The sequence below is a fragment of the Lepisosteus oculatus genome, chromosome 28 (genome assembly GCF_040954835.1).
Source record: "Lepisosteus oculatus isolate fLepOcu1 chromosome 28, fLepOcu1.hap2, whole genome shotgun sequence".
Classification (NCBI taxonomy): Eukaryota; Metazoa; Chordata; class Actinopteri; order Semionotiformes; family Lepisosteidae; genus Lepisosteus; species Lepisosteus oculatus.
Genome location: NC_090723.1, coordinates 6,038,383 through 6,059,811, shown reverse-complemented (window position 1 = coordinate 6,059,811; position 21,429 = coordinate 6,038,383). Strand labels below are relative to the sequence as shown.

Sequence of the window (21,429 nt, the reverse complement as noted above, 5' to 3'; positions counted from 1 at the left end):
ACCACTGCCTCCTTGCACACCTACACAAAAGAGCGTTTGTTCTCTTTTGAATCAGCTTTCTGTCAGTTCCCAGCAGGGAACCAGGCTGACCAGCTTCTCTACCCTGTTGTTCTGCCCCTGTGGAATGATCAGTCAGCACCTTCACATCCTGCCTGGATACTTCCTTTTATACTGCAGCTTTGAATTTGGTGTAGTTTTCTGCATTGAACTGTGCACACAAATGTCCATCTGATGCTCTTGCTTTGTTTTATCGTGAAGTGCCCCGAGATGATGTGTCATAAAAGGCGCTATATAAATTAAAGATTATTATTAACCACATCGTTTTGGAGATTTTGTGGAAGGCAGAGTGAGGCTGCGTGGCAGGACAGAGTCAGTGGAGTTTTACTCAAAACTGGGCAAACGTCACCTTTTTATTAAAAGGACACAATCAATATTTTTAACGGGTTTGGGGAGGGAACGCTGAAATGGATCAATTGTTTTTTTTTAAAAATGCAGGATAATTATAAATAGTTGTATTTGTTCCTTAACCTCCCTACAAGAGACAGATTGAGAACATGCAATCGCAATTTCTTTTTCTCGTATACAATCAGCAGATAGCAAATATCAGGTTTAATACAGTTACCATTTCAATAAATTATAAATATTGTACAAACACTGAAGCAAGTTTTCTAACATTCCCAAAGAAAACAAAACAGCATCAAAAAAGAAAAGTCATTCATATTTTTTCTTCATTTAAATAAATTCATTATTTTTTGTATTTATATATATTTATATATATACGATTGGTTACACTCTCAGTACTTTACACCATAAATTATACAAAGTCACAGGTAGTAAAACATAAATGAGATTTGTTGTAAAACATTGTCCCAGGGCAGGGGGACGAAAGGGCTGGAGAGTTATCCTAGGCTTCAAACCAGTGCAGCTGTTGACACCATGTGTGAGATGTGTTGCACAAACAGCGCAGCAACACAAAGAGGCGCTAAATCTTTCAAAAATGAAACCACTGGCTCATGCTGCTGAGCGAGGATCAGTTTAGAAAGGTGCTTGATTCTGTTGCAACAAGAGCAACAGAAAACATAAGGAACAGGCTGAGAAACCCACACAGAGGTTCACCACAGGGAAGATGCAGTAGATACGATGAAGGGATCTACGTATACAGGTGGATGTCTTTAGAGAATGGAATAGCATGTTCAGATAAGCCAATGTCTGGATAACCACGTACAAGGTGGAAGTAAACTAACAAAGTAAGGATGAACTATTCCCCGTTTTAAGGGGTGTGGAAGGTTCCAGTCCAGTGAATCTTATTCGTCATCCTAAGTCTGTTACTACAGATTAGGATCCACTTGTTGCTGCTCTATTAAGCATTTGACAGCAACGGTCCTCAATCATTGTTGCCACGTCATCTTGAATTCATTTCAAAACTACATGGACAAAAATCAGAATGTTCTATCAACCCCTTGATCAAGTCTTCTGACTTTTGTCCAAATGATTTCAAAATCACTTAGACTTTAAATTAATTCATCGTCTGCCTGACAAATGAACTGTTCCGTGGCTATTGTGAGAACAGTTTTCACAGTCACCTAAATAACCCACGAGACCGGAGCTCTCCGGGTCCGGGAGTGGACACTTTCCATGAGATGTTCCTGCACTTTTGGAAACAGCAGAGCAATTGCCCTGTTGGATTCTGATCATGTCCAAGTGTTAAACACGTCCCTACGTTCCCCATCCATCACGCTGCCTCTTCCCTGGGTGTATCCACACGTTCCCCTGCGGTAGGTGATCCCAGGGCTCTTGCATTTGTGAGGACCGACTGTCCAGTGAGCACTTTAATAAAGGCCCTGGTGCCGCTCAGTAGAGAGGGGTGCACATCTCATCAAGGGTGTGTGAGACAGCTGGCCTGGTTTATGCCAGGGAGTTCACCCAGCCATTGGGTAGCTGAATAGTGTTTTTCTCAAGTGTGCAAATGTACATCAGCAGGCAAAGTCTGTTGGCAGTGGCTTTGCAGAGACAAAGCTAAATATTCAGTAGTTTATATAAGAGTCAGTAGACAATAGGCAGGCTCTGAGCTGTAAACCACAGGGGATTATCAAAGCTTTTTTTTGTTCCAATGTGGGCTTTGCCATGATAAAAAAATACCACCCATTCGATCAACAGAACCAGTGATAAACGGCACACAAAATATGCTTATTCCAAGTTAATTATGTCGTTTATAGCCAGTTCTGTCTTAGAAAATGTGAAAACAATGGTGCTAGTAAAGCCCTGAAAATTCACGTTTCTTAAATCAGGCACAATGAGTTTGCCTTTCTCCATAGATTAATACGTATATGATGTAGAATAAAGTTAATATGTACCTGTTCAAAGGAATACAATCAATTGAGATCATTTGTATCTAATAATGTGAGAATAGGTCTTGGACCCTATCGATATCTGAGCGGTGCACTGTTCTCAAAGCTCTTGTTTCACCTGAAAATGTCAAGGCGTGGCCAAATACCCTCTTGTGCACCTCAAGACGGCTGACTGATCCCGTTTTGATCTTATTCTAATGCTCTAGCTCATCAGATAGCTGTGTTATGAGAACGGCAATCGTCAAACAGTGTGCTGGGTATTGTCCTGGTACACAGAGCAGTTGGCAAAACAGAACGACTGAAGTATGGCACTGTGGCATCATTGGCACTACAGACTCTCAAAACTATTACAGGCCTAGTGGTGCCTGCAGAGCAGAAATCCCAAACCATACTGCCACTCACCTGACTGCAACAAACTCTATGTTATAAGGCCAGGCCCAGGGGGTCTGCAGCAGTGAGACCGAGAGGGGCAAGGACAGGAATTTTAATGTGTTGTAACTGTCTGACTAGCTCCAGACAGGCTCCAGCTGAATAACTAAACACCTAAATGGCCAATAGTTAAATAAAAGTTTCCTATTCAAGCGACATACACTCACAAACAAGACAGTGGAAGGAACCTCCTCTTGTCTATCCAACCACCAATTGTTCTTATGAATCCAATGAGTTTGGCAGTAGTGGTAGTTGTTTCACAGCGACGGCCCCTGAGCCCAGAAGGGGAGAACAAGGAAGTTCAGAGGCTCCCCTGACATGCCCAGACGTCAGGTCCGTCAGGATTTGACGAGCGACAAGCTCTGGAGCGACATACAGGAGGTAAAGCACTGACTGGAGGAGAGGCCTGTCCCTCAGTGATGTCGCCATGATTCTGCAGGCACGTGGGAAGGCTCAAAGGTCATTGTTTCTGTGACTGACTAGTCCCAGCCCTTGCCCCAGGAGATGCTGAGCCCATCGTGCGGTGTTGCTTGGGAAATCCAGGCCACCGTCAGCTAGAAACATGACCCAGGCTTTAATGCACATAAACAGAAATTCCCACCATGGATTTACTATAGTATTTGGTCCAGGAGGCTGTGTGAGCTTTGCCTTATTGTGAGTTGCAGTGAGGTAGGAGCAGCTAGGTGGTCTGTATTTATGCCCTGCTCTCTTTGACACAGTCCGGTAAGGATCCCCCATTTCTGAGCCTGAAGCACTCGATACAGATTGCACTTGCAGCCCAACAGGATCTGCACTACGATTCATAGTTCCAGAGTGTCAAAGTGGAGAACAGACACATCTGCTCTCCTGTGTGAAACAGGAGCAACACAAGGATACACTTCTTGAAGGCCAGGTAATTTACACCCTTCTGATCTAATCAAAGCCTTCCTTCGAGATGGACCATCTTAAGAAGTGATTTTCTTTGTTGTTTCTCTGAGTGTGTCAGGAGCACGTCTGAAAGATGCAACAGCAGGGACCAGGAGCCTGCTCACTGTCCGCAGTCCAACAGGAAGCCAGTGTGATCACGAGAAAGGCCTCCCTCTGTGAAAATACAGCCTTGAAACCTGGTGACAGTTCAAGAATATGTGGGCTTCTAATGTAATTTTACTTTAATATAACTTGTTTTAAAAAAGGGCAAAAGCATTATAAAAAAGCATTATAAAAAACATTCTTCTAAAAGGGTTGCGTTCCGAAACTAAAACTAGGACACAGGAGCACCATATTTAGAAAAGAGTTTAAGAATCCTGTTTCAGTACAGTTCAGTGAAGCTCAGCTCGATCTCTCTCTGTCTTGGTAAAGACACTGAATTTGTCAATAAAAACCATTAGATCAGGTAGTCTGAACGGTTAAGAAAAGGATGCCAGGCATTCTGGACTAAATACTGTATTTTCCCCACTTTCTGGACTTAATGAAGACTTGGATTTTAAAAAAGGTTTTCATGTAAAGGATTTGTGGTTATTTAGCTGTTTTATTCTTTTGTTACGTTATAACCACATTGTATGGTAACTGGTCCAAGTTGCCTGTGTTTGGGCTGGTCAGGGGAAAGTGTGCTCAGAAAGGCAGTTGATCTCCAATGGACAGCAACTGCTGTGTTGTGTAAAATTTTGCAATGGGCTGATGAAGGTGCCTCTGTGACTCTTCTGTCTCTCCTCATGGACAGAGAGTTAAGCCCTGTCGGCGGCCTATTGTGAGCATGTTTCTGTGCTCCTGGAGCCATCTTGGCCACTTACTAATGGTGTGCGGACATCTGACTGAGTGATGATAGCAACCTGCGTCTAGGACCTTGTAGAGCAGTAACGTTTCTTACTTCGCCTTTTCAGGACCACTATCCTCTGCACATCACTGCTGTTGCAGAGTGGGCTCAGACTGATCTCCAGTGCAGGTACTCAGACGTGCTCAGACACACACAGTGAGACAATTTCAGCTTCTCTCAGTTGGTAGACTCAGTAAAATGCCCTTGTAAAAGGGCAGACATTCAGAGGACAGTAATACTTGGGATAGTGGAGGTTTGTCACCATTGCAGAGATCTGAAATGACCTATCTGAAATCGGTAGAGATCTGAAACTCCCATTTCTTTTGCAATTTTCTGCCAACATGCCAGGATTTTGTTTCACCCAGAGACCTTAGTTCCTTGGGCTATGTACAGAGACATTTCCAGGTTCCATGCTTCAGCAAGGTAACATGCAGCCAGGTGCCTAACACTAAACTTCAGATAAATCCGTGCATGCCGTAAGGTTGACACTTCAGAAGAAACATGAAAAATTACATCTTAACTAACAATGGGTCATTTCCTAATCGGATTCATGAAAAGTAAACATCATGACCATACCCTTAACAGTAACTCATCACAAACAGGCACTTATTTACTTACTGTATACAGTATATAGGCTTGAAACTGTGTACTTCCGTTATGCATACATTAAACAGTAAGACATGATACAAAACACACGGGCCCCGCATCATCAGAGCCTTTTTATCCTGATTACTAATTTAGCAAATGTACCGCAAAGGATTGAAGACAAAATCATTCCAAGCTTGCAAATATTTGCAAAGGTGAGACTGATCACTAGTCCCTCTTTTCTACATTAAGTCTGTGAATTGGTTTCACCTTTGAAACCATTACAGAGGGGAAGAAAGCTAGGAGAACATGGCAGTAAGGGGCCTTAACCCACAATTATCACAATAATGACTGAAACAAAACTCCAGCTTGCTGTGAGCCTATAAGCTAGAGTTTCAGTTCAGAGTCCTGGACCACGCCTTTAATGCAGTTACTACATTCGCACTGGGATCCACTGAGGTGCTGGTATGTAGCGCTAATGACAGACGATGGAGTCGAAAGGGCTTGATTTTCACAGCTTGTTAAGTGAGAGTAAGCCTTGGAGAAAGCAGGCATCAAGGCCTCAAATCCTGCACCCCGGAGCCCATTTCAGAAATCATGCAGTTCTGATCCACCGAGCGGACTTTTTGGTTTCTAACAGAACCTGGAGGTTTGGGCTTCCATACACAAAGAACACACTATCACAACATCATTAAAGAGGGCTAACAATTCTCCAGCTCCAAGACTTCAATGTGACTGAACAGGAAAGTGAGGAAAAATTTTGCTTACAGTCCTGAATAATTTTTTTGACACCTGTGGGTAAGTTTGTTGGGCTTTAATACTGATTTAGCCCAGATCACTGTACAAACTGTAAGTAAACCATGGTGGAGTTAATGCACATAGCTTTGACTTAAAAGTTGGCGCAACTTCACGTCAAAGCAACAAAGCGCTGTAGTGGATACTCATACCAGTGCACCAGCTGTTTCAAAGGCTTTACAACAGTGCCCAGGCTTGCAGGACACCTATTTACATTCTCAGTAGCATGTTTGGTCAATTGTCAACTGTATTTTTGAACTTCTGCATAAAAACGAACTACAAATGCTATATTTTGGCTGAAGTCCTGTCAACATACCCTAATTTAGCAGAGAAATGGGCCCTTTTTAAAAACAAATCATCAATTTCTAAACGCTTAACACAGATATTCCGACTCCAGTTATTGTATATAGCAATGCACTAAGAGATAATTAAGTTAGACAGCTCTGAGAATCACTCTGACAGCTCTGGCATCTTTCACATTTGATTTTCCTGCTGTTCTTTTTTTAAAAAAAAAAGTTTACACACATGCCAGTTCCATAAAGGCAGGGAATTCTAACATCCTAATAAAGACAATCAGATGTCTGGGCGACCCTTGTCAAGCAGTCAGTGTGGCTGACACCTCATCCCCACGGAACGTGTTCAGGTGGAGTCCAGCTCCCTCGTTCCCAAGACGGGCGTGTGGCAGTGTGTCCGAGTGTCCGGTGGCAGTGTGTCCGCGTGTCCAGCGTGATGGGAAAACCCGTTCTCCTCTCCCATCCATCCTGGTGTCCGTGCGTTACTGAGGTGCGGGACCGAGGCACTGAGATGTGGCACCTGTATCTCCATGTCTGTTGTTTGTGTATAATCAGCACTGAGAAGAGCAGCTCCTATTCTCACACTACTCCCCCGCTTCATTTAAAGACACCCGGCTTGCTTTTTGTCCCTCGTTGTTGTTTTTGTTTAAAAATTAGGTTGATCAGTTTGTCTTTTTTTTTTTTAGTTTAAATAAAAAAAAAACTAAATAAAATCTGCAAGACAAACGTGAAAAAAAAATCTTGCTACAATCAGGCACCCGAAGTTGGTATTCAGAAGAAGGTGAGTTGAGGCTGTCACCTGAAGACACAGATTCATCTCTGAACAAAACAGAGATCCTGGGAGATGGGGAAACAGCTTGTTTTTTTTCCCCCCAGTGTCTTGCAAGAAGCTTGCTAAGATGAGGAGTTTGGAGCTGGCAACATGCACCTGGGCAAAACCAGAATTCGGAAACCAGGAAGAAGAATAGGCGAGATAGGTGTGTATCACAATCAAACAGGGCTGGACAGGACTGTAGAAGACATAGTTAAAGTCTCTGTTCTCCTGAGCACTAACCCCAGGCTGTGTCCCTTATCCACTGAAGAGCAGCTGGGGATACTGGGGTAGTAAAACTAGCTGACAGCCTTAGATGAGACGTGGGATGAGCCGCAAAGGACCAGAAATCCAGGATCAAGTGAGAAGGGGCATCGTGACTGCGGATGCTGAGCAGAAGTTGACAGACTCCGAAAGAAAGAAAGCTTGCAACCCCCTCTGCTGGCAGGTTACTAGAACAGCCAGGAAAGGCAGATAGGATCCAGCAGTACTGCACTTGCGAGCAGAGACGAAGGGCTGGGTTAAGAGAATCTCTTCATGGAAAAATAAAACGAAGAAAGGCAAGGATTTGGGGAGTGGGGTGTGTGTGTGTGTGTGTGTGTGGGGGGGGGGTTGGCGCCCAAAAAGCCACTGGATAGAAGCGGAGTCTGAGTCACAGAGTGCAGACGCTGTCCTAGCCCGAAACCTGCTCCAGCTCTCTTGGACGTTCACCCCAACGACAAAGAAATAATTGAGAACAAGATCCGAAAACAATGAGAAATCGGCTTGTGCCATCAGCTGAAATCCACGGGCCTTTATATTGGCCGACGTTAGTTTCGTGGCCAAGTGAAAAATAAACCTCTAAAACCTTAATGCTCCTTTTCCTGTTCAATGTCACTGATGAAGTTTTCGAAGAGCTTGAGTCTGAAATCACTTTTTTGATGAGTGAACTTTAGAGACACTTATCAAACTCTTGACGATTCTAAACTTTGAGGTGTGAAAGCCAGATGCCGTGAATCAATGATTTTTTGTTTTGTTTACATTGCTACCAAACACACCCATGTTAAGTGTATCCAATATCAATCTGCGGAGAAAACGTCCTGCAAGATCAACTCAACCTTGCCCCCCAATTCCCAACCCCCCCCCAAAAAAACAAGGTGTCTTTGAAAAGCATGTGCTACATCTTGAAGAGCTGCCCGAGGTTACATCCAGCAGGTGCCAGATCATTGAGCCTTCCCTGGCATAAGCCCCGCAACTCGTACGAATTTGTTCACCCCAGTTCATCCTTACTGCACCCTTTCGTAGTGTACAGTGCTACAAAATGTGATTTTATAGGAGCCTGGCAAAAATGTTCTTTTGTTCTAAGTCAGCAAGGGCTCTAGAATGAGAAAGCTGAATAACTTAGGCTCTAGTAAAATTACTTTTAGATTTGTTAGCACTGCAGCTCGTCCCTTGTCCACTTGTACCTCTGCCCTCGAGAATGAGATGCTCTCTGCTCATCAGTCTGTCAGCCGGTCTGCCAGACTAGCGGATGTAGACGTCTCTTCCCCAGTCCTCCTGGTTCTTGTTGCGGCCCAGATTGGGCTCGCTGGGTTCCTGGCTTTGGCAGTACCTCTCTCGGACCTTGGCGCGGTTCTGCTGCTCGTGCAGGGCGGCCCGGTTGAGGTTCTCCTGGTCAGGTTCGGCGCCCTCGTCTTCCCAGGAAGCCTGGCGGTGCTGGTGCTGGCTGAGGTGCAGCCGGGCCCCGCTGCGGTACGGGTCGGGCTCCTCGTACGGGTCCGTCTCGATGTCCATGCAGGAGTCCCCCGCCTCGGTGTAGGCCGAGTCGCGGCTGCCCTGCGTCTCCGAGTCGAAGGTGTCCTGCCTCGACAGCCCGCGGCCCCCCCCGCCCCGTGACTGCGCCCGCGACGCGCGCAGGTACAGCTGGTGGTGGTGCTGTTTGCCCCCTGGGTCACCCTGGTAGTCGTGAAGCCCGGTTCTGTCAGACAGAGGCCCGTCCCGCTTCTGTTCTCCGTGCACCAGGTATGGTCCCTAGCCCAGCCACAGCAGGAAGGCAGAGCATGTCCACACCACACCATGCAAGGAGAGAAAACAAAACAGCCACAAGCACAGGCAGTGAGTTAGTCTGAAGAGGAGGCACATCAGTCAGTTAGACACTCCGTCCAAAACACACACGAGCATCTCCCAGCCCTCCAGAGCTGAAAGCAAATTCAGCGCATCTTAATCTCATGTGCCAGTGGGGGAGAGCAGGCAGATACTTCCTTAACCAGCTCTACTGTAACCCAATGACATCCGCGGCCAACCCGCTTTCAGATTGTGAAAAATCTGCAAAACCTGGAGGGAACTGCTGGAGAGGAAGGAGGAAGCGAAATGTTGCCTGACGTGTGAGGTGACCAACAGCACAGAGCAGGGTTCCTGCTCGCTGCTGGGCTGTGCTTACTGCTGTACGGAAATTAAGCTACTTGCACTTTGCAAAATTAAGATCCTGTTAATTGAAAACGGGGGCCCCTTTGGCCTCTCTTGTGTGATACTCAGAAGCAGATGGATTTAAAAGCGGCCATGGGAACAAATTAGAGCTCAGTCTCTGTGAGAATTACAGACCTGACATCAGACTTCATTAGATGATGTGAGAAACAAAGAGTTTAGACGGATTTGGGAGATTGAGATCATTCAGCATTCAAAGCTTGAAATGAATTTACAATTCCGCAGTTGCACGAAGCATGGCTAAAGGTACCTTCAGCTATCATTAGGCTGGTTAGTACAGTACTTAAATCAACACCAGCCCCCACAATGCAAATATCATTTTGCACTGCATAATTTCAAACAAAAGGATTAATCAAGGGCTGGTAAGGAACACCCAAACACAAAGACATAATCAAGGCTGTAAGGAGATCAAAGGGCACAACCAAGAAACATAAGATTATTCTCTCCTTCTGACACTTTCATTTCCAAATGTTATTCAAACCAAACAACTCACACTGCCTGAATTAGCAAGTCAGTCAAAACGTATTTGCAGATGCTGTTAAACATAAATCAATCAATAAATAATGTAGTAAACATGAATCATCGATTACCACAAAACAGATTCTCGCAGAAAAGAATCAACTGAAATATTAATAAATGCGAATTCACCATTAAAGGAGAATTGTGAGAAATTAAAGGGGAGGTGGTTTCATTACCTTGAGGTAGGTTTTAACCCCAAATCTCCTTCATATCATTAGACAACTTTTTCAGAATTGTTTTCCAAATGAAACCCTTTTCATACTTGTTTTTTATTTAGGAATATAAAAATATTTTGAGCAGCATACATATTTATTATCTGTAAACTTCAAATAAACGTTTCAACAAGTGTATTCAGCATTTTAAACTGGAGGCCACTGATTATTAAAACAGGTGGCAGTGGGGTGAAAATAAAGTTTATGTAGCATTTGTCTGTCCATTTGCCTGTTTCATATGGCAGTTTGCATCTATTAAGAGTTTGGTCACATACAGAAACTTATCCGATTCTACTTTATACTTCTGTATGATAATCCAACAATGGACTTGCAATTTTAATGTGAAAAGTCAAGAAGAAGCTTCGGGCACTGTTTAAAAGTGCTTTTTAGTTTAGTTTTTTTCTTTGCGTTCTGATGCTGTCTCATTATTCCACAACGGTGGGGGGGGGGGGGGATACTAAGGAAATGGTTATGGCTGGGGTTTGATTGGATCACTCGGGGCTGTGTGGCGACAGAAATGCTGAAAGGAACATAAGACGCACCAGCCGGCTTCCTGTTTATTAGCACTGGACGTAAACAAACCAGGTCATTATCTCGTTAGTCTGGGCTTCCCAATCTGTAAAACACAGCAGCCGCATGAACGCAAGCAGGCACGAGTACAGGAACAATCCCAGTGGTCTTGAGGGGGCGCGTCTGGTGTCACGGAGGAAGGAAGCAGCACAGTTCTGTCTACATGTCTCTGGTGGAGCAACGGTTTGTTTAAATGGCCAGGCAGCTACGAGAAACGTAACTACACTTGGGATTATTGCACTTGTGAAAAGAAGCCCTAGGTATTCAGTTCCGGTTTTAAATGTTTTCTTATCACACTAAATAAAGGTTCATAAACGCAGCTCAGGAGGACTGGAGTTTTTTTTCATTTGGATTTCGTTTTTCTGTGATGACTCTTTCAATCCACATAATTGACATATATACTGTGGCAATTAAATGTTCTCCCTGAAATGCTTTTAGAATTTCAAATGCAATAGATTTTTCTCCCTACTGCACACACTACTTCCCTTAACTACATGTTCACTTTTTTTTTAGTAAGATTTAAGAAGAAATAGTACAATGAAGCCTTGCATTGTGTTTGCTGCTTTGAAACCATTTCTATGCAAAACTATGACACCATAATGGCCTTTTTAAAAACAAAAATACAGAAAATTTTAAATTTTATGGACCTCTAAAAAAAAACTGATATTATTGAGTAAAACACGTCCGGGTTTCTCAACAGAAATCAATAGTTGTATCCCAGGGGGCTGTTGTGACAATTGTGCTAAATGACGCCAGGTTTGTCAGTTTGGCCGTGTGACTGCACGCGGATTCTACATGAGGTTGCTGTCTGTTTCAGGAGCGTGTGCACGCATGGGTGTGCATGTGTGTGGGGGTCAGTGTGAGTGTGTGTGTGTGTGTGTCAGCGTGAGTGTGTGCCAGTGTGTGTGTGAGCCAGTGTGTGTGTGAGCCAGTGTGTGTGTGAGCCAGTGTGAGTGTGTGAGTGTGTGTGTGAGCCAGTGTGAGTGTGTGTGAGTGTGTGTGTGAGCCAGTGTGAGTGTGTGTGTGAGCCAGTGTGAGTGTGAGTGTGTGCCAGTGTGAGTGTGTGTGAGCCAGTGTGAGTGTGTGTGAGTGTGTGAGCCCCACCATCTTCGCCCTGAGAGCTGCGTGGGGAGCATGGAGGCCCGACAGCCTCGGTGTGGAGAGGTCCCAGTCCTTTCTCTTGCCCTAGCTGCGCCGACTCTTCTCTATACCGAGCCGTGTGCACCTCCCCCCGTTCACTGCAGGTCGGGGGTGGGGGGAGAGCCCAGGAGCCCCGCTGTTCCATCCCCCCCCCCCATCTAGAGGGCGTGCTCCTCCTCCCGGGCCTCGTCCTGGCCCCCCCACAGCCCCAGGTTGCGGCGCAGCGAGGTCAGCACCTGTACCTGCAGGTTGGAGACGGGGGCAGGAGAGGCGGCCAGGGCGGCGGTGGCCATGGTGCGGTTCAGCAGGGGGTGGGGGGGGTTGCTGCTGGGGGGGTGCGTGGCCTTCCAGTACGCCTCCAGGTAGTCGGCCAGGTGCTCGCAGGCGTCTTCCAGCTGGTTCTCGTCCAGGATGATGTCGAAGAGCTCCTGGAACATTCAGCAGGGGTTAGAGAAAGGAGGGGGGAGTGAGGGATTCGGTTTAGCCATGGTGAGCATCCAGCGCTCCCACAGGCCATGACTGACTGTGTTTCAAAACATGACTCAAAAAAAGAGACAATTAAATAGACAAGCGAAAATTGCTAAGTGACTCATGGGATTGACAGAAGGCTTCTTTTGTGGGCTCTGGTGAGTTCTGCCTTCCCTTTCCTAGCTTTTTAAGTTTATTTTGTGTTGGCGTTGCTCCCGAACAGGCAGGCAGCCTCCTGCGACCCGCCCACGCGTCAGAGTCACTCGTCTTCCGACGCCCTGCAGGCCCCCCCGGCGCCTTGGGAAACGCCCAGCGCCATGTGGAGGAGCAGTGCTTCCCTCGCTGCCAGCCCCGCCAGGCCTGCCGGCGCCCAGGAAGGTGTTTCGCTCGGAGCCGAGAAAGCCCAGGGTGACTAATCCGAACGGTGCCCCCTGGCAGAGCTCTGCCAATGGTTACGCCACCTCCTGGGGAATCCAGGTCAGGCCTAAACACAAGCCCAGGGCTGTACTCCCAGCTCCCCCCACTCCACAAAGCTCAGCCTTCACTCGGAGCGAGAGTCTTAACGGGCTGTGCCACTCAGCAGCCGCCGAATTTTTGATTTTCGACAATCTGGCAAACCGTCTTTTCACTGAGGGGATAGATGGCGGTGGTGGAGGGAGTCATAATCTCCGTGGTGCTCAAAGTTCTCTTTTCTGAGTACAAAGCGCCGAGACAGCAGGAATGCCACGATGGCAAGAAATCTATTTTCAGAACAGCTGCTTTCGACAGCTGCCAGGTCAGCCTCTCTGAGCACCTCTGAGACGGGAGAGCCAGGAGACGGACCGCGAGTCAGAAGGAGGGACTTGAAAGAAGCAGGGGGTCAGTACTTACAGGAGGGCACTGGGCCAGCTTGTCTGCCGCCACCATCTGCACATTGAGGTGTTTGGCCTGGGATTTGCCTCGGGATTTGATGAGCCTCTGCAGCACCTGCAGTGAGAGCACAGCGAGCTAAACACCGTCCTCCATTTGAGGCACGGCGGCAAACGGACACCCGGCATGAAGCTGTCCCTTCAGGAGACTCCCACTGAACACAACGTGTACAGCACATCCCCCTTCTGCACCCCAGCGTACAGAACAACCGAACACCACACCGGGTTTTAAAAGTCAAGAAAGCACCGATTATTTCTTCTGTGCCTACACACCCACACTCAGCTCACAAGAGACAGACCAAGCACCCGCACCGAGACAAAGGGGAGGTGCAGGCAGACTCCTTTGAGATGCCCACACACCTGCAGCGCCACCTGGAGGGGAGACCCGTCCCTCCCAGCCAGCAGCGAGTCCAGGCGGGTCCCTTTACTGTACGAGTTCACAGTGCAGATTATTTTACACATGCACAAGTGCAATGAAATGCTTATTTGCTTGCATGCTCCAACTCAAAGACATATTGACCTATGTAAACACAGAACAGCAGCAACAACAACAAAATTAAATAACACTCAACTTAAACAGAACTCAGCAGAAGCAGTGAGCTCTGTACACAAGAGAGCCATGTGTACACCAGACAGCATTGTTTAACAATGCTGCCCCAGAGAAGACATCCCTCCTGCCCTCCTCACATCACTCTCAATGTGGTAATAGGGCTTGTCACATTAGCGTAGCTCCTGCATGACCAGCATTTATTTTAGCATTTTGTTTGTATTTGCAATTTACACATTTGTTGTAGCGTTTGCAGAATTAAACTCTCTTTCTTTCTTTAAAAAAATGTATAACAACAGGAGGAATGCTATGCAGCGTGGTACGTGCACCAGAGAAATTACAGTATATTTCCAGAGCCTCATTAAGCATCTCTGAGACAGGAGAGCAAGGAGATCTACAGTGTGAAACAGAGAAGCCCGTGCCAAAAAAAACAAAGTGGGCACATGTGCACAGCACAACCGAGCACGGCTAAATATACAACTCAAATGTAGAAGCAGTGACTAAGATTTCTGAGCTTTGTCAAAATATACCCCCAGACAAGTGCTGCTGACAAGCGGCATATGCTGCAACACCTGGATGGTTTGGTGCACATGAACAACAGAGGGTCTGTTGTCACTCTCCATGTGCAGGAGTATCTCAGTCTCTCATTCAGTGTGCCAGCTAAACTGTGAGTCAGTCATCATCATGGCTGAATGTCACAGAGACTCCCTTCCTTCCTTTCTTGTCCAGATGGGAAATTTTATTTGCAAATACATACTTTCAGAAATTCTTTGCAGCCCTTAACTTATATTTGTCAAGGGCTTGACACAACATGAAACCCTTGACAAAAAAACCCATAAATGTATAAGATTAAGAAATTAAGTCAGAAGCTTTAAAATAGTTCTCACAGTCTGAGATCGATAGATAAAGCTGGGTGGTCAGCGCGTGAAACGGATACCTAAGACACGCACACCTACCTTGGGGGAGGCGATCTTGATGTAGACGATGATGGGCGCCAGGGAGGTCTTGGCCAGCTGGGAGGGGTGGTTGATGGTGTCGGCGTCCAGGGCGACCAGCTGCAGGGTGCGCGCCAGTTCGAAGATCCGCTCGATCTCGCTCTGCACTTCCGCTGCGGGGGGGACACAGTGGCAGGGTGAGGGCCGGGCCCTGGGCGCGCGAGAGGGGCCGCGCCAGGGGCCTCAGCAGGCTGCGGCCCTGAGCAGGGCTCAGGCAGCGCTGATTCAGTGAAATAAGCAGCACAGCATCGTTAGTTAGGACCGGTGTCAAGAGTCTTGCTGGAATGCACACGACACAGCCACGCTTGAACCCCAGAGGACGATGGGGCCGACTTTCGCCAGTCCTATTGATGCGGGAAGCCTCCAGCTCTTGCCAAAATATGAATGCATTCAAATCCTGACTTAAAACGAGGAGAGGAAAATACCTTTGTTTTTCCTTAAACAAAGGGAGACGCAGTCCGTTGCGTTTTGCGATTTGTGCCGCACCCTAGATGTTGCGCTAACCCCCACAGAACGTGCCCCTGTCTGTGTGAGGAGCGTCTCTGAACCGCAAGACGGTGCAGGCCGTTTTAAAAAGCTGTTGGTCCACTCAGCTTACCACCCGAACCCTCCCTCCGACGCGGGAGGTAGGAGGATTGCGTAGGCTTTCCTCTGCGAGGCACCGGGAATCACAGAGTCGTATCACGGAGGGGGAAGATGTGGCTCACACTGCCCTCTTACAGGTGCCCGGCTAGTGGCACTCAGCCACTGGTGCACCGTGGTTTTGAGTCCCGGTCCCAGTTCACGAATCCTAAGCCTGGAGTTGAAACCGCGACGTCTGGCCAAAGGGTTCGAGCAACTACCTTCACTCCTTGAAGGGCAAACAAATCGCGTCTTGGGGATAATAAAGACTACTCTGCTGGAGCCATTTTGGTGACCCCCGGACTACACACCACAATTCAGCGCACACTGTGTGGGTTTGTGGAGCATGAAACTGTGGAAATGATGCAAATGGCAAAACAGCATTAACAATCATGATCAGCATACCGTCGCATCTTTCAGCATGAGAAATCACGAATGCTGAAATTGGGAAGTGGGGTTCTCTGAAGGCTTGGTTTCAGGCCGGCAAAATACCGAATACTCCAGACTCACTCAGCAGAGTCAGCCCCTGCAGAAGAGGGGCACAACGAGACTTGCTGGCACGCTGCCTCTCCTAAGCATCTGCTGTGCTTGGGCAGGCGTGGAAGGCATTTTCCCCACACAGTTGCACATGCGCATGCTGAGAACTCAAGAAGCAGCCAGGAACACAATGTGCTCATTCTTCTTCATATTCCCCTTAGACCTTATTCCCAACAGAGCCCCGAAACGTTGTCTCGATCATAAAAAATGAATTACGATCCTTAGCGGGAACAAAACAGGCCTGCAGCCCAAAACCACTCTTATTGTTGTAACGGAAGAGGGCAAAGAGTAGGAAACAGATATTTGGGGATTCGTTATTAATTATTTAAAGGAGTGGCAGGATATCATTTGAGCGTTTTCTGTTCCGTTTAGTTGACAAATGCTTCTCTATCAGAGTTGAAATAGCAGCAGGGGGGAGTCCAGCCAGTCAGGATTAAGAAGAGGCCCGAGGGCTGCCCTCCTGCTTTTAAATTAAATAAGTCAGAGATAACGAAAATTCAATTAGCAGAAGGGAGGCAGGGGCAGATGAATTAAGAAAATGATGAATAAGAAAAGATTAACTAACATAAATGCGGGAGCAGGGGAGGAGGAGTATGCTATGCAATGACATGTTGATATTCATATGCAGAATTACAACGCCAGTTGCTGAATGTAATTCAGTAAGCCTAACCTCTACAGCAACACAATCAGTAAGCTGAAGATGCATCTGACAGGACTGTTTTCCTCAACTTCAAGCTTGAGTCGAGGAGCACAAACTTAACTACTGTACTTCTGTCTCTGAAATATTCTACTCTGAATGTTTCATAAGAAATAATAAGAAAATGAAAATTCAATAAGAATAAGAAAATACAAATAACACTGATGCGTGGACAAACAGCACAAAACGCTGAAATGACAACACAGGAAATGAGTAAAAATAAAGTCAAGTAAAAGTAAAACTGTATATTTAATAGCTAGAATATGAAGTAATTTCTAATTCAAACAGTAAGGTTAAACATATATGAGACTTTGCACCAACAATCCTCAATGCAGAACATGCCCATCGAGGCAACCATTCATGAACACACCAGTTTGTGTGTTTAAAGGGAATTATACGATGATATAGGTGGCCATCCTATAATCTCTTGCATCATCTGGAGGTTTAAGTAAATTGTTCTCCTTCAAGTAATCAAGACTGCCAACCGAGCTGTTCAGTAAACATAAAAACACCCAGCCTCTTTATCAAAACTCCCAATCCCTATTCCGGATGTCCCATCTGTAGAGAGAACATTTTTAACATTGCATATTCGTCTGCAAGGAAATTGTTCCTGAAAAAAACAAAACAAAATGGAAAACCTTCACCATATTTGTAGTCTGTTAAAAAAAAACCTGCTTGATTAATTTGGAAATTTGTCTTCATATCACAGCGAAAAGTTATTTGAATTTCTGCCATTAGAACACATACAATATTCGATCCTGCAATGCCAACAATTTAAATGGGTATTTTAATTATTTATTGCTCAGGACACTTCCTTTAATGAAAGCAGCACAGAATCACTGTGCTTGTTAGGCGTTTTATCTGTGGACAAAAGAGCACGCGCAGGTCCAGTGGACCTCAATGAGCTACTGAATGTGCCCTCTCTCAACAAACAGAGTATTGACAGATGAGTATGACTAGTGGAAAGGGATGCATTATCTCTTTATACAATTGAACTGTTTTCGGTGTTTGGTTTCTTCTAACATCATTTTTGTAGAGCCTCTACCATGTCTTATACTCACGGTATATTTCATTTTACAGCTCGGCTCACACAAAGGAACTTATATTTTTCCTCATTTGAACGAAAAACCAGCTCCCTGCATCTAAAAAAAGCTGTGCTCCCTTCTTTGCAAAGCATCACTAACTTCATTATGCTCCATAACACAGCTGGGATACTTTCAGCTACGCACACTGTATTGCAAAGATAAAAGGTCTTTTTAAGGATTCTGAGAAAAAAGGTCTCTCCTTTTCTAAAGGGCATCAAACTGGAGGCAGACCAATTTCACCTCAAATACATGACAGGTCTCTCAGATCCTGTGCAGATGTGGAAAGGAACCAAACACAAAGGGCTCAGGGCCTAGAGAGCATTCCAGAAGTTCAAACCCCTTGGAAAATCCCAGTTGTTGTTTTTGTAGAGTAGCTTCTGTAAACCATTGTGCATCAGAGTGCAGAGCCTCCCTAGTCCAGCAGAAGTGGACTATATTTTAATGACCTGAACAGCATGACGTGTGCCAGCTGAGGTACAAGATCTTAACTAAACACTTTCAAAAGTACACGGGAAAGTCCAAAGTCAGAAAACTTTAGAAATCTGTGGCTCCCTCACAGCTGAATTATTGAAGGCATTCAGAAGGTTAAGCCATCTCTGGGGAACCTGGGGTCACATGACCAGCTAGCTCTGACTGTATTTCCCAAGCTGTAGTGCCGCGTGCTACTGGGGTGGGGTGGGCAGAAGCTGGCCAGGGTCCTCTCAGGGCATTCTTTCAAGACTATAGCGACTTCAGGCTAGTGAGAGATGTCCCTATTCCTCCAGCTGGCTTCATCCCTGCTGTTGAAGCACCATAGGGCCTGCAGTGCATCAACAGATTGATGGGCTCTGACAGGTGGGCATGGTGAGGTAGTGTGTCTTCAGGGATTGTAGCTGGAAATGTTGAGTCATTAAGAAACAGGGTGTGCCAAACCGGAGGGGGGGAGGGCTTCTGCAGGGAGCAGTGAGAGCTGCACATTTGACTGTGGGAAGAGGTACACACCCCTGCCCTGTGACCTAGGTTGGGTAGCAACAGAATGCAATGAAGGATGAGCTGGTGGAATCAATCGCTCCCAGATTCTGCGCTTTGAATGTGGATGCTGGTATAAATTAATACAGGTCTGTCATAGCAATGGCACCCACAAAGAACATAACACCTAGATTCCTTCAACATGATATATGGTCGCTACCTTCAGATCCACAGGACTTTCAAAAGCTAAGACAGATCCCTGTTTTTTTTTTAAATAAATGTAAAAGCAAATTAAGAGAGAAGCACGACATGGGAGGGATGTTTTTTTTTAGCTAGAGAGGAGCTCATTTCCTACTGGAGTGAAAAGGATGAATGCTTTGAAATTCATCCTGGATGTGAGGGGTTTTGTTCTTGGAAACCCAAAAAGTCAAGCCCAGAGCAGAGTCACCTTGTGCTGCTCTTTTGTTATTGCAAGCAACAGGCATGTTAGAACTCTTGTACAGGCATCTAGATAGATAGAGAAGACAGGCAGGCAAGCAGACAGACCAACAGGCAGACAGACGGACCGACCAACAGGCTGGTGCAATGAGAGGAGAGGCGCTAGTCTGTATTAATGGAGGATACGTACCCAGTACGTCTGAGTCAGAGAGGGAGGGACAGCGCAGGGTTGGGGGAAAGGAGCAGTGGGGGGGAGGGACAGAATGAGAAAGAGAGAAAAGCCAAGATCAGATTCAGACAGTCAGTCAGGGCAATTCGAAACTCCACTCCAAGACCATCAAGGGCGTGGCCTGGCACTGAAACAGCCCTTCAGTGCATCATTGTTCTGTGCTCACGGGACAAGCTAGCAGTCTTTCCAAAAACCCCACCTTCCCTGTAGTAGCATACACCTACAGTACCAGCTGCGCTATCTGCACTACTGCTGTTCATGAAGAAAGCAATACAGTTCACAATTCTCAACCTAGGCTCGGTTTTATTTTTTTGGAAAAGAGTAGTAAAACACAGCTTTCAATTTTAGTAAGCGCACTTTCTTACTGAAATAAAACTGTAACCATGCTCAGATTTTCTCTGAAGATTGTAAAGAACTGTTTATCGAACAAATTCTTTTGAATTAAATAAAACTGAAATAAAACTGTAATCATGCTCAGATTGTCTCTGAAGATTGTAAAGAACTGTTTATTGAACAAATTATTTTGAATGAACCAATTATTTAGAAGAAAGTCTATAAAGATCAAAATTTTGACGAGAGAGTTATTAAAGGGAAACTAAAATAGTCTTGGCAACTTAACGGCAGCATTCTGTACTTCAGGCATGTCAATCCAGTTCTTGGAGAGCCAGAGTGTCTGAAGATTTTCAATTCAATTTAGCTCTTAAGAAGCTAAACCAGCTGGTTACGGGTTTAACTGGCCCAATTTTACAGCTTCTCTCAGCTTTTCAAGTGCTGCTGCTTTAAAGAGACCTGCGGACACACAGGCCCTCCAGGACCACGATTGGACAGTCGTGTCCTACTCCATTCAGAAAGGAGAGTAAGGTAAATGAATTACCATAAGGTAAATTAACAGCCATTGGTGTTTCTATTCATGTAACATGCAAAACTTCTATATATTGAATGAGCAGGCTAATTCTGCTTCAGTTAAAAACAACAGAACAATGATTTTATCATTGATAATTCTTATTCATAAGATGTTAGTCTAGATGGTTATTTCTGGGAACAGCAGAACTCACTACGAAGATTGTTCCTGCCAGTGTAAGAATGGATTCGGTGTGTAGGGCCAGACACTTGTTAGCAAGAGCCATAAATAAGACAGGCAATTCCCACAACTGCCTCTGTACCAGGAGATTCCAATTATCCAGACCATCACTGCAAGCCAATGCCCAAACATACTCTAACCTGTTGATACGTACAACACTGGCAGGCTGACCATTATCAGTGGATGTTTTCTTAATCAATCATGTTTTTCGCATATTGCAGATAGCTCCACATGTTAAATGACTCTCTATTTTGGCGACAACAATTAAAGAAAAATGCCTTAATCTGCTAACTTTGTGGTTCTTCAGCCTGAAGGGGACACTTTTAGCTTCTGTCTGGGTGGCTGCTGCACGGCTGACCAGTTGACAGACACACAAATACGACTTCAGAGTGGCAGGCAAACACAGCAGAGGATCACCACCAGCTAGCAAAGTGGAACATGTGTGGTGTCCTGCGCTGCTGGGGCACGAAGGCGGGGGGGTTCAGGGCTCCTCAGACAGCAGTGAACCCCGTTGATCCAAGGGAGAATCAACTCTGGGTTTCAAGTGGGCGATGTCTCTTCTGCAACAGGTGCAGTGCCCTTGACCCCCTATTACTTGTGAATATCAGCTCACTAATGTCTTTTTATCTGGAGCTTTGGGAGATGCCTATATGCCAGGTAAAATGCACAACCCAGTTTTAGTCTGAACGGAAGAAAATGAACAATTTATACATCTGTAAATCTGCATCACTGTGGACTCCAGTTTAGGGTTGTCCGTTCAGTATGCGCACAGCAGCAGTGTCAGCTGGCATGTGTAGGAACCGGTCTGTACGTCCACAGGCGTGGCTATGAGTGTGAGTGCACACTGGCGGGCGTGCGAGTGTACTGTAGCTGTGCATATGAGAGTGAGTGGACATTGGAGGGCGTGCACGTGTAGCT

The 21,429-nt window shown here is 45.8% G+C and overlaps 1 protein-coding gene across 4 annotated transcripts in view; it reads right to left on the bottom strand.

Moving 5' to 3' along the window:
- Nucleotides 1–392: 392 nt before the first annotated feature.
- cacnb1 (calcium channel, voltage-dependent, beta 1 subunit) overlaps nucleotides 393–21,429 on the bottom strand; it is a 58,174-nt gene continuing 37,137 nt past the window's right edge. For all 4 annotated transcript variants that reach the window (XM_015362195.2, XM_006638221.3, XM_069185716.1 and 1 more), the window contains 4 exons: nucleotides 14,837–14,988; nucleotides 13,296–13,391; nucleotides 12,200–12,385; nucleotides 393–9,063 (listed from right to left, as the gene is read on the bottom strand). In XM_015362195.2, the coding sequence (XP_015217681.2) occupies nucleotides 8,557–9,063; nucleotides 12,200–12,385; nucleotides 13,296–13,391; nucleotides 14,837–14,988 (941 nt within the window). In that variant the 3' untranslated portion in view covers nucleotides 393–8,556. The remainder of the gene's footprint in view (nucleotides 9,064–12,199; nucleotides 12,386–13,295; nucleotides 13,392–14,836; nucleotides 14,989–21,429) is intronic.